Below are 12,675 nucleotides of genomic sequence, written 5' to 3' on the forward strand. Positions count from 1 at the left end.
TATAGTAACCAGAACAGCATGGTACTGGCATAAAAACAGAGACTTAGACCTACGGATCAGAAAAGATAAACCAGATACAAAACCATCCTTATATTTCCATCTGATCTTTGATAAAGCAAAAAAAAAAAAAAAAAAGAACATACACTGGGGAAAAGAATCCCTATTCCACAAATGGTCTTAAGAAAATAGGATGGCTACATGTAAAAGATAGAAACAATTTCCACACTTCTCACCACCCATGAAGATTAATTCATGATAGATTAAAGACATAAACCTAAGGCATAAAGCTATCATAATTCTAGAAGAAAATAAAGGAAAAATACTTAAAGATGTGGGTCTATAAAAAAAAAAGTCACGGGTGGCCCCTGTGGTTCAGTGAGCAGGGCGCCGGCCCCATATACCGAGGGTGGCGGGTTCAAACCCAGCCCTGGCCAAACTGCAACAAAAAAATAGCCGGGCGTTGTGGCAGGCGCCTGTAGTCCCAGCTACTCGGGAGGCTGAGGCAAGAGAATCGCCTAAGCCCAGGAGTTGGAGGTTGCTGTGAGCTGTGTGAGGCCACGGCACTCTACCGAGGGCAATAAAGTGAAACTCTGTCTCTACAAAAAAAAAAAAAAAAGTCACAGCAACAACAAAAATAAACACAGGGGACGTGATCAAATTAAGAAGTTTCTGCACATCCAAAGACTACAATCAGTAGTCAGACAACCCACAGAATAGGAGAAAATACTTTTCTGCTATAAATCTGATTCTATAACCAGAATCTACAAAGATCCCAAGGAAACCAGCAAGAAAAAAATCAAACAATCCCATTAAAAATCAGGAAGAAGATATGAACAGAAACTTTTCAAAGAGAGGTAGTTTAACGACAAAAAAACACATGAAAAATGTTCAACATCTTTAATTATAAGGGAAATGTAGAACAAAACCACAAAGAGAGATCCCTTAACTCCAGTGAGAAAGGCTCTTGCCATCAAAAAGTTCCAAAGCAACAGATGCTGTTGTGGACGTAGAGAGAACAGAGCACCTAGACACTGTTGGTTGACACTAGTACAACCTCTATGGAAAATTGTATGGAGATACCTCAAAGAACTAAAAGTAACCCTCCCATTTAATCCAGTATCCCAACAGTAGGTATTTACTAAAAGGAAGAAAAGGCCATTTTATCAAAAAGACACCTGTACCTGAATGGTTATAGCAGCATAATTTACAATTGAAAAGATGTGGAAACAACCCAAACACCTATCAATACAATAGTGGTTTAATAAAGTGTGGTATATGCACACCATGCAGCATTACTCAGCCATAAAAAGAAATGGTGATCTAGTATCGTTTGTAATAACCTGGAGGGAATTTGAGACCATTCTTTTAAGTATGGTAAGAATGGAAAAACAAACACTACATGTACTCAATACTAAATTGGAACCAGTCCATCAACATCTATGCATACATATGCAAGTAAACCTCAACAGAAATCAAGGAGGTGGAAGGTGGGAAACGGGGTTGGGTAAATCCACACGTACCTGATGAAGGGCACACTTAGAATTTTGACTTAAAATGTACAAAAGCAAATTATGTAACCAAAATGTATGGCCCCTGTAATATTATGAAAATTAAAAACATATAGAGAAGAAGAATATAAAAGTACTTTTATTCCAGTGGAATCTTTCTAGTGGTAATTGGCCAGTGTCCTTTGGAAATACAGCAAGAATCAGTTCCTGGAGGTCAAACACTTCTGAATTGCTGGCTAAGGCCTCGTTTGCATGTTTTTTCTTCTCTCATTTCTGATGAAATTATCATTATTCATTACAGAATATTGTTGCAATAATGATTCAAATTGAGAGAAACATGTTAAACATGGAAAGCATTAGGAGACATTGTAATGAATATATAGTATGACATATGTAAGGAGTAATACATAATAATAGTAAAGTGAGTAATTTGTAAGCCTTTGTAAGTCATCACTTTATACCTTCAAGATGATGAGATAGACTTAATGGGATCAGCGAAGGATTTTGTGAGGTTTTTCTGTTAGACTTCTCAATACCTTGCTGTAGGGAAACCTGTAAGGCATGTTAGAGGAAATGAGGTGAAAATACTGACAAAATTTTACTGATTGTACTTTGTCATTTAGGCAGAAAGATAATCAAAAAAGAAGATGACAAAATGAGCTTGCTAAAAAAATTATTTTGGTCTTACATCAATTGCTATTTGCATACCTGTAGCTTAATCCACATGCCTTCACAGAAGTAGAAATCAGAATCAAGACCTCAGAGCGCTGGAAAGTCTTTGAATATCAAATAAAGGACAATTCAGTATCATCATTGGATTGACACTTGATAGTGTATTCTTCATAGTTGGGACACTTCCAAAATTATTCCATTGACCCATGACTTTTAGCAGTCTGTAGTTTTGAAAAGCCATGTAACTGAATCACAGCATTAGGAGGATGCTAAATTATCTGCCAACTTTATCTTTTCAAATATTCATTTCCATCATCCTATACTTATTGCAAACTATTTTATGGACTCAAAAATTATTTTAAAATTATTAATTTTAAAAAGTTACACATATTTGTTTTCATGAATTTGTATATTTATGAAGGACAGGGAATTCATTAATTTCAAATGGCAAGATTTACCCTTCCTCGTAAGACAGGAAATGAGATTAATGTAAGAATAGAAAAATATTTTGATGTTATTTTCTAGTTCCAAATTGTTAAAATTTTCTCAAAAGATATTCTACCTGGTAGAAAAAAATTGAATTATTTTAATGAAGATTCATAGAACTTCTGGTTAACTACAGTTTTCCTGTGTAAAATAAGAATTAATCTATCTCATAATATTCTTGTCAGGGTAAAGGGACCTGACTTACGTTGAGTAGAAAAAATAAAATAAAATATTATTACAAGTAAAAATACAATAAAATATTATTACAAAATTATTATTCAATGAAGAAATATAATTGCCTAGAACATTCTGTGTCATGAGCATTCTAATCATGTGAAGATTTTAATACTTAGTTCAGGAAATGAGAGATCTAGGCATAGTATCATTATTTTCACAGAAAGTGTTTTGTTACCAATGAATGAGAAGTTTTAAGAATTTAATTTTAGTTATAACTCTGCCAAATATTACCTGTACAGTTCTGACTTCATTGGGATAGGAAACAGGTAATTTACACTTTTTAGCAAAGTGACTGAAATTTCTTTGTTCCTATGATTCCAATTCTCCTTGTTGTCAGAGTCTTCTGTGATTGCCAAAGAGGATGTGACTCTAATCCCTTTTTAACATACAAAGCCGAGTCAAAATACCACTTCCTCTGAGTAAAACCCACCAAACATTTAATGTCCATTTATTACACTCTTGCCGCATGCCAAACACAGCGTTCTGCACTCAGGTTCGGAGAATAGTAGGACCTTTGCTTTCAAGCAGTTCATATCTTTGTGATAAAGAGAGGCAGAAAGCATGCTACAGTAAAACAGTGGGATGAATGAGGTGTCACAGGATGTGGCTGGTGTACAAAGGAGGATCACAGAAGGTGTCAGGGCTGTGCCTGGACCAAGGAGTAAACACTGCCCAGGTGAGGAGAGGAGAAAAAAGCATTTCAAGTAGAGAAAGAATGTGGCAGAGACCAGGATTTGATAAAGAGCCTCATATCCAAAGAACCACAAACAGCAGTGTGTGGCTGGAGCAGAGAATATAGATGGTTGAGAGAAGGGAGAAGAAGTTAAAGAGGCAGATACAGTGAAGACTTTATAAGTTTTGTGCCTCTGTCTTTCCTTTATTTAGAGACATTGTATCTCTTCTACTTTTGTGGACTAGTAATAGAGATTTTCTTTTATGTTTATAGGGTATGCAGTCTATAAAAATTGTTACCCACTGAAATTTGGGTACTTTTCCCTGAAATATATACCAACTGATACAAGAATGGCATGGATCATCTTGATACCTGTGGAGGGGGCCACCTAAGAAGAGAGTTAAGCAGAATCAAATCAAACAGGAGAGAAGACAAATCAGACATGAGAGAAATTTAAAGCATTATTTTTAAGTATTGGAGTCAACTGAATTTGGGTGATCAACAATTGCATTTTTCAGCTAAAATCTGTTCTTCAAAGGGAGACTCTGTTAGTCTTTTCTCATTCTGCACCTTTTTTTATTATTTATTTGAAACCTCGTTCGTTTTTACAGTCAGGGTGTTAATAGCAATAGAGGGTTAGAAGTGACACATCAGTTGGGATAGTCACATTGCCTTACCTCATTCATTACGAAATGGGGCTGGGAAATAAGTGTATACCTGGGGAACCTCATTATTTCTGCCATGGGTTATTATTGCCTTCTGAAAAGGTGTTGCCGTTTCCTTTTGATTTGTAAATATTTTTAATGTCATCCTTCCTTTTGTTCTTAGTTATTAAGAATATTTTAGGATGCACGTGAATGATACAGAATGGCAAAAGTTCACAAGAACAGCCAAATACATGCAAAAGACTCGCATAACAATCATGTCTAAGAATCGTGCTCTTTTTACCTTTCCTGATAAGGTTCTTATACTTATCATAGCATAGTGAACACTACATAACAAAAGAGTACTGCAATTGAAGTTAATTCAGAAATAATGGGCTAGGTAAATGATCATTTCTTTTTTTACGTGCCTTGTTCAAGGTCAAGTGTACCACTTTGAGCTAATTTTGAAAACAAGCACTGTGATGTCAACAAATTGTTAAAAACATAGGAACTGGACTTTTTATTTTTTAACAGTAGAAGGGCTAATGTTTATTTACTTACTTAACATTTAACAACAATTCATTTACTTCAGTAACATGGCAAACAATTGAATTTACTATTAGCCAGTACTTAAAATCCAGAGAGGGTTAGAGCAGGAAAGATCCCAACTCCATTCCTGAGCTAGGGTGAAAGAGCTAAGCAAGGCCTCCAGCTTAGGCCATCTTTCTCCATTAAGCAGAGACAACTTGGAGATAAAAAAGCCTTGGATACATCACTATCAGGAGGCAGCCTTAACTTCTCACAAATAGGAAAGAACTAGATTGTACTGGAGACTGGTTCCTTATGATTCATTAGGAAGGTCAGTTGGTTGTCTCCTCAGTAGGTAGCTTAGCACGCTTCTGGAGGAGAATAGTAATCTGGGGCTGGAGACTGAAGGCCAATATCCAACAAAGATTACCTTCCTTTCCATCTAATATTCTGTTCTTTTTTCAACAGCAAGAAACCTGAAATCCAAAGAAGTCATTAAAAACCCCTCTGGCTGCAACTTGAAAGCATCTTCCAAGCCAACTTGGGGGTAGAGATGATGAGTTCAACTTCAGTGGGCCTCTTCCTCAATAGGGGAGTAGCCAAAGAAGAAGCTGGTATTGCTGGCCAGAGCTCGTTTCCTTTTTTCCCCTGGAGCCTTATTTTCTTGGGATTCTGTTGTTATATGTTTCAACTCTGGGAGGTCAAAGGAGGAGGAAACTGGGAAACTCTTCTGTAGCAGCACCTGCTTCACATCACACATCTCTTTCTTGATCTTGCTGTTGGGAGTGGTACAGATGGGCTTGAAGAAGCTCAATCCTGGGGCTCCCTCTGTGGGATCCTCCAGTTTGAAGGAGCCTTCAGAATCAGAGCCTTGGATCCACTCAACAGTGTCCAAGCTATCCTTGGCTTGCTGGCGATTCCGACATTTTGCTGGGTCACAGGTGCAGTCCATGCCACAGTCTGAGTTTTGCTTCCTGCACCCACACTGCTTGTTCCCACACCAGCCCTTGCAGGAACACCCTTGGATGTTCTTCCTGGACACCTTAAATTTTGTTGGCTTCCATTCCTCATCATCTCCATCATCACCGTCACCATCTTCATGCTCATTCACAGAATTCTCTAAGCAATATTTTAGATCCTCGATATTCATGCTTTGCTCCAGGAACTTTCCTTTAACACGAGAAGGTTTTGGCTTAGGTGGGATATATTCAAAAGAAGAGTCTGGAGATACAAGGTTATCCTTATGAAGAAGTTTCTGTCTTCTGGCTACTTGTAGGAGGGTCAGTTTCTGTCTAATGATTTCATTCTCTTGGAGAAGCTGCTGATTTTGCTCACACACTTCTCTCACCTTCTCAAGTTCTTCATCCTGACACTTGAGTGTGTTCAACAGCTGCTGTTGCTTTTCACTGACTGACTCCTCTAGCTGCTTCTCCACCATTTGGCTTTGTTGCAGTTGACTGAGAAGGTACAGCACCTTCTCTTGGTGCTGTTGCTCCACTCTGACCAGCTCAGTTTGTAACTCTGTCTCTATCTCAGCAAAATGATTTTGTTCCTCAAGCAGCATCTTCTGCATGTCAGCACAGCTAGCCTTGCTCTGTTTCAGGTTGCTTTCAAGCTCGCTAACCTGTATTTTGGAAGAGACCAGCTCTCCAATTAAATATTTCAGGGCACACTTAGCTTCTAGAATGGTAGCAATATTCTCCCACCGTTGTTTTGTCCTGTCTTCACTTTCTGCATCCAGCAGCTTCTGCTGTAGGTCAGCAATCTGAGCACTCCTGAGTTCCATTTCAGTCTCCAGGCTTTCAATCTGCTTTGTAATAGAATCTTGTGAGTTTGAAACTTGACCACGCACTTCAGCAAGAGAGAATGTGCGCCTCCGGAGTTTAAGAGGTGGATTCTCCCCAGATTCTTTTTTTTCTTTGAGGTGAGCCACATCCTGAGCCAGGATTTTTCTATCTTCAAGAAGGTCATTCAGGTGGCGTTTGGCTTCTTCAGTACTGACCATAACCTCAATTTCATTTCCAAGCCAATTCTTCACTCGAGCTGCAGTGCCTTCCATCCCACGGCTCTGAGTCTCTTTCCGCTTATCAGCTACCTCTCGTTGTTTTTGAAGAGCATCCTTGAGACGCTTGTTGGTGGCTGCTGCCTCCTCAGTCTTACGTCTGAGCACATTGGATTGTTTCTGGAAGTTTCTTTCAAGTCTGAGCAGCTCGTATTGCCTCTTACGGTCTTGTTCTTTTAACTGCATTACTTCTTTGTCTTTTTGTTGCTTCCACCGTCTAAACTTCTCAGCATCCTCTTTCATCTGACGCATTAACTGTACTCGTTGGATTTTCATCATCCGTATCTCCTGGTTCAGTTTGGAGACGGCATACTCTGTGGATTCCTTCAGTTTCAGAAGTTTGGACTGTTCATTCAATTTCTTCTTCAGATCAGTTATTTGACCCTCCAGATACTGGAGACATTTGCGGCGGTGCTCACTCAACTTAGCTTGGTTGACATCCTTTTTTGCAGTCTGAAGTTCAAGAACCAATTCTTCCTTTTCTTTTTGAAGATTGATGACATCTAGTTCTAGATTTTTAATGTTATCCTGGTATTGGAACTGAATGGGCTGTAGTTGGCTGTCATTCTGAGTCATTTTCCTAGCTAGAGCCTCTTTCAGTGCAAGGGCTTTATTCAACTCAACCAACTCTTTAGACATCTGGGCTTGACGGAGAGCATGCTGAGTGGTGAAAGCATCAGAAGACCTGCTGCTGGTCTCTGGACTGGTTTCCACTGGAGTTTCTGGTTCTACTGCAGTATCAATGGCTGCAGCCAGGCAAGCAACGGTTTCATCCGATAACTGGGTAATCATGTGCTGCAGGTTACAAATAATCTCTACATTTTCCTTTAATTCTTGGTCTTCCAAAGTCTCTGCTAGCTTTTGAAGATCTATTCTGCAGGCTGCATGCTGCCTGAGCTCTTCTAGCTTGGCATTCATTTTTTCATTCGCTTGCTCTGTCAAAATGATCCTCTCCAACATCTGGGTAGTCTGACCAGCTGCTTCACTCAGACCACGACTTAATTTTTCATTCTCCTCTACCAGGGACTGATTCTTCTCCATCAGGGATTGTAGATTCTCTGATGGCTTCATATTCATAGATCCAGGCAGGGTACCTCCATGGGCTTGTAGCAACAAGACCTGTAGCTGTTGTACCTGTTGCTTTAGATGATTAAGTTCAGCTGTCTGAGGATCAATATTAACAATAGGTTTATTCTTGATTTTTCTTGCTCTGTCAGCGTAGCGAAGGGTATTTAATGTTTCCTCTAGATTGGAGTCAGCAGGGCTCACACAGGCTATCATAAGAGTATGGCTATTACCTCCTAGAGAATCTTGAAGCACTCGAGTCAACTTAGAATCTCTATAGGGCACAAAGCCACCCTTTTTGTCATCTCCAAGAGCACTGATTACATTACCTAAGCACAGCAGGCCTCGATTAATATTAATACCTTCTTTTAGACGATCCCCTTCAGCTTTGGTTTTCTTCTGCCTTTCCGATCCAGCCAGGTCTACAAGATGTAGCTTGGAGCGAAAACTACTATTCTTGTCACTTTTCTTTCTTTGTTCTACAGAGATTGTAAAGATGGCATGAGATCGGGATGACTGAGAATTCATAGCTGTGGAGGCCACAGTCCTACAGTTGTTGCCCTGCTCCAAACAGGAAACAGTATCCAGAGCAACTAATACCATCTTCTCAGTGAGTCCAACAATCTTTATGCCCTCCTTAGGATCCTCCCGTATATTTATTTGAGCGGCTTTCTCACGAGACGGGCATAGAAGATCCAAAATTTCTTCATTATAAATCTCCAAGTAAGACACTTTCAGAGTAAATTCAAAGTCACTCCTTTTATCAATTTCTTTGAAAAGTAGTTGTATTACCCTAGGAATGACCCCAACTGTTGGCTCATTTTCTTGTTCTGAAGTGTATGCACCTCCCATCGAATAGGTTTTTCCAGACCCAGTCTGCCCATAGGCCAGGACAGTTGCATTATACCCTTTAAATATGCCTTTTATGAGTGGTGCTACTGCTGTATTGAAGACTTCTTCCTGTTCAGTAGAGGGGTCAAACACAAAATCGTAGGTAAAGGATTTATCAGTACCAACCACCATCTGAGGCTCCCCGGGCACGAAGGAAAGACACATCTGGCAGCCCTCGCTAATCTCTTTGGGGACCAGAGGGCGACAACGCAGAGCCACTCTTACAGGAATTCCCCTCACCTCTTCCATCTTTATCCGACCCAAGCACCGTCTCAAACTAAAAGTCCCTTGCTCAGTCTTCCCTGGTCTCCCTCCGCCTGGTCGCAACCAGAGCTTTAACCGCCTAGTTTCAACTCCCAGAGACGCTAACCAATCAGAACGCAGCTGGCCCCTGGTTTTTATTGCTTCTGTTAGCTGAGAACACACATTACCACAGCTATTGAGTAGAGATAGGTAACATCTTTAGTAGTGATAGCCCTTTATGGAAATGAATTCTAAGAAGGCTAAAGTAGAAATAAGGGTGAGCTATTTTCTTTTGAGATTCTGAAACAAAAATCAACTTTTTCATGAAATAGTAACAAAATAATAAGATAATCATTACATTTAATTGGTAATTTGATGGGAATAAGAATTTATAGTCTCAGCCAAGTCACCCAGATGAGGCATTCCTGTGCTCCTTATATATTTCTGGAATCTTTCCACACTGTATCTTTGTTATACTTTAAGGGATTAATTGACACGCTGATCTGTTTTTGACTTTACTTTCCAATTTTTGTATTCGTTGGTTTTTGTCATGAGATCCTGCAACCAAGGTTCAGAGATAGTTTGCCTTGCTCAAAGGAGGAGACTGGAGATAATTTTTATATGGATAACGGTAAGTATAATAAGAATTGTTATCATTCTTTTTATACTATGTTCTGGGTATTTTGCTAAATCCTCTACATGTATTATTTTATTTAATCATTAAAAAGCTCTACGAGGAGCTCTTATTATTAAGAGCTCCAAGCAGGGGTGTCCAACCTTTTTTCTTTTCTGCCACACGTGGGCAGAAGAGTTGTTTTGGCCCATACATTAAATACACAAATGCTAAGGACAACCAATGAGAAAAAACACGAAAACAAACAAAACAAAAGGTTTGTTTGAAAAAGGTTCATGCATACTTTTCATGATATCCAACACCACAGATAAGCAAAAGAGTCCTCAAAGTATGTGCAGCCCGCGGGCCACAGGTTGGACATCTCTGAGACAGTTGGCAGTTGCTAAATATTATGCCATGAGGAAATGGTGTAACTGGGATTTGAACAAGGAAGTTGGACTTCATAGAAATTTCTCATGATTCTTTATGCACTGACAAGAGGATTAAGGTTCTCTAGATGTGTTTGCCACTGTAAGAAGCACTATAAAATATCTGAGATAGTCACAGTAATGCAGTGGTAGGGAAGTATTTTGGCAAAAGAAACATATGGTATCTCTTTAAATGGTAAGAATTTATGATAGAAGATCATTTCTTCCTGCTGTTAAAGTTCTGGTTTATGTACATAAAACTCAAGTGTACCACCATAATTCAATAAGATTGTTGAAGCAAAGATGAGACTTGTCACAGAAAACATTCTCCTTCTAAAGGACTAGGAAATTAAAAAAAAAAAAAAGAAAAAGACAGAATCCAGAAGACTATTTAAAAAAAAAAAAAAAGAAATCTCTTTAGTTTATCAAAGTGTTCTCACTTCTAAAAATCCAGTGTGGGAGAATAATAATTCAGTCGTCTTTCTCCTCTTAAATGGTCATTATGCATTTGCTCTGGTATCTGGTTCTAATCGAGGACATAAAGTATTATAATTGTCCTGAGCTATGTACTAAGACTTGTTTTCTCATCAGGTATTCACTTTGTGATTCTATTAATCTCTGTAGTAATTAGAAATTCGCTAGAAATGAACCCTGGAAACCCTTATTATATCGTCCATCTTTGTTAGATCGTCATTAATTGTTAAATGAAGCTTAGTTTCAGTTATTGCTCTATTCAAGTAATTCGATTCCCTCTTACTTAGAATAGCCAGGCATTTATCTTTTGCTACAAGTAGAATGATCCCATTTCATTCATTTATGTATTATTTCTAGTCACTGTAACCAAGGCATTATTGGTCCATTGTTCTACATTATAAAGAACAATGCTTTTGGTATTATTTTGTTTTGGTTTGGTTTTTTGGTGAGCTGTACTATATAGCATCATATATAAGGCAGAACATACTTAAATAGAACTCATTCTGAATGGAATAAGCATAAAGATGCTTTCTGGGTCAAGGCTATGAGAAATCACCTTAGGGAAAGCAGATGATATGCTCAATCCAGAACTGTCATATCACGATTATTGCAATAGTAATGGCTTTCCTATCTTTTGCCTTCTGATTTATTTTCCCACTTTGGACTAAGACTTTATTTTCAAAGGTCATATGTTGTAGACTTAGCACAAGGAGAACACTCTCATGTATACAGAAGCACAAAACAAGTAATTCTTAAATTGTGTTCTTAAAGGACTACTTTTTCTTACTCACTGACTTCCTTGTAAAATCATAATATGTCAGGGCTACTCACTGAAAGATTCTAGAGAGCTATCATTTTTTCCTACTCACATATGCATTTGATATAGGACACTCTAAAATTGTGATTTTTGACTGTTACCTATTTATTTTCATGGCAATCCTACAACCATTTCAAAGAGGAGAGATATGAAGTGTTCATCCTAATTATGTCCATCAATTTCACTGCATTTTTACTTCAAAAATGAGGTCCTAGGCTCATAGAGAAAATTCTATTATTAGGTTGTAACTGGGTTATAGCTTTCATGTGAAAGCCATAAATTAGTTTCACAGTAGACCTGAGTACATTGGATACTTTTTCTTCCATTCTTGAGATACTTCACTAAGAAGAATATGTTCCAGTTCCATCCATGTAAACATGAAAGAGGTAAAGTCTCCATCTTTCTTTAAGGCTGCATAATATTCCATAGTGTACATATACCACAATTTATTAATCCATTTGTGGATCGATGGGCACTTGGGCTTTTTCCATGACTTAGCAATTATGAATAGGGCTGCAATAAATCTGGTACAAATATCTTTGTTATGTCTTAGCACAATAACTAAGAAAATGCCAGGAAGGCTATGTTAACCAGTGTGATGAAAATGTGTCAAACGGTCTATGAAACCAGGGTATGGTGCTCCATGATCACATTAATGTACACAGCTATGATTTAATAGTAAAATAAAATAAAATATAAGCAAAAAAAGAAAATTCCATTATTTTGAATCTGACCAAAGGTGTTCACTGCCTACAGTTAGGAAGCTGATATATAGAGTTATATACAATAATGGAGAGAAAATTACAAGCTCCCTGGTCTATCTTACATTTTTTGAGTTACAGACACCTGTGCCATTAAAAGTACTCCTAAATTCTACCAAAAGCTCTTAATAGTTAAAATGAAATATCTTGTCTTATAAAGGCAGAATATTTTCTTGACCAAAAGCAGGAGTTGAATAATCTTGGATTCTTGTATCCAATTCTTAATAGTTGTGTTCTTAGACAAAGTACTCCACTTATTTAATTTTTTATAAGAGTGAAGTTAATAAAAGTACCAATGTGCTAGGTTTATTGTGAGAATTAAATAAGAAGATGGATATAAAAATTTGACACAGAGCATTACTATTGTAATAAATTTTAGGTGTAATTATCACAATTCACAAAGCAGTTAGAAGAACATAATTCAGAACATAATTTTAAGTCTTTTCTTCTTTTAGCATGTAAACGGACACACGCACAATCTATAGACTGAATTTTCTCACTTTAGGCAAATAAAATGTGAGAAAATTATTTAATGTCTTGGTTAACCACATTAACAGCCAAGCAGAAAGAAGA

At 37.8% G+C, this 12,675-nt stretch overlaps 1 protein-coding gene across 1 annotated transcript; it reads right to left on the reverse strand.

Moving 5' to 3' along the window:
• Positions 1 to 5,316: 5,316 nt before the first annotated feature.
• Positions 5,317 to 9,118, reverse strand: LOC128565087 (chromosome-associated kinesin KIF4A-like). Its single transcript, XM_053561333.1, has one exon. It carries the CDS (start codon positions 9,013 to 9,015, stop codon positions 5,317 to 5,319), a length of 3,699 nt encoding a protein of 1,232 aa, XP_053417308.1. The 5' UTR covers positions 9,016 to 9,118.
• Positions 9,119 to 12,675: the final 3,557 nt, after the last annotated feature.

This window comes from Nycticebus coucang, chromosome 14 (genome assembly GCF_027406575.1).
Source record: "Nycticebus coucang isolate mNycCou1 chromosome 14, mNycCou1.pri, whole genome shotgun sequence".
NCBI classification, from domain to species: Eukaryota; Metazoa; Chordata; class Mammalia; order Primates; family Lorisidae; genus Nycticebus; species Nycticebus coucang.

What these genes read in the sequence shown, in the direction of transcription:
- LOC128565087 (XM_053561333.1), bottom strand. Translation starts at nt 9,015, where the DNA reads ATGGAAGAGGTGAGGGGAATTCCTGTAAGAGTGGCTCTGCGTTGTCGC.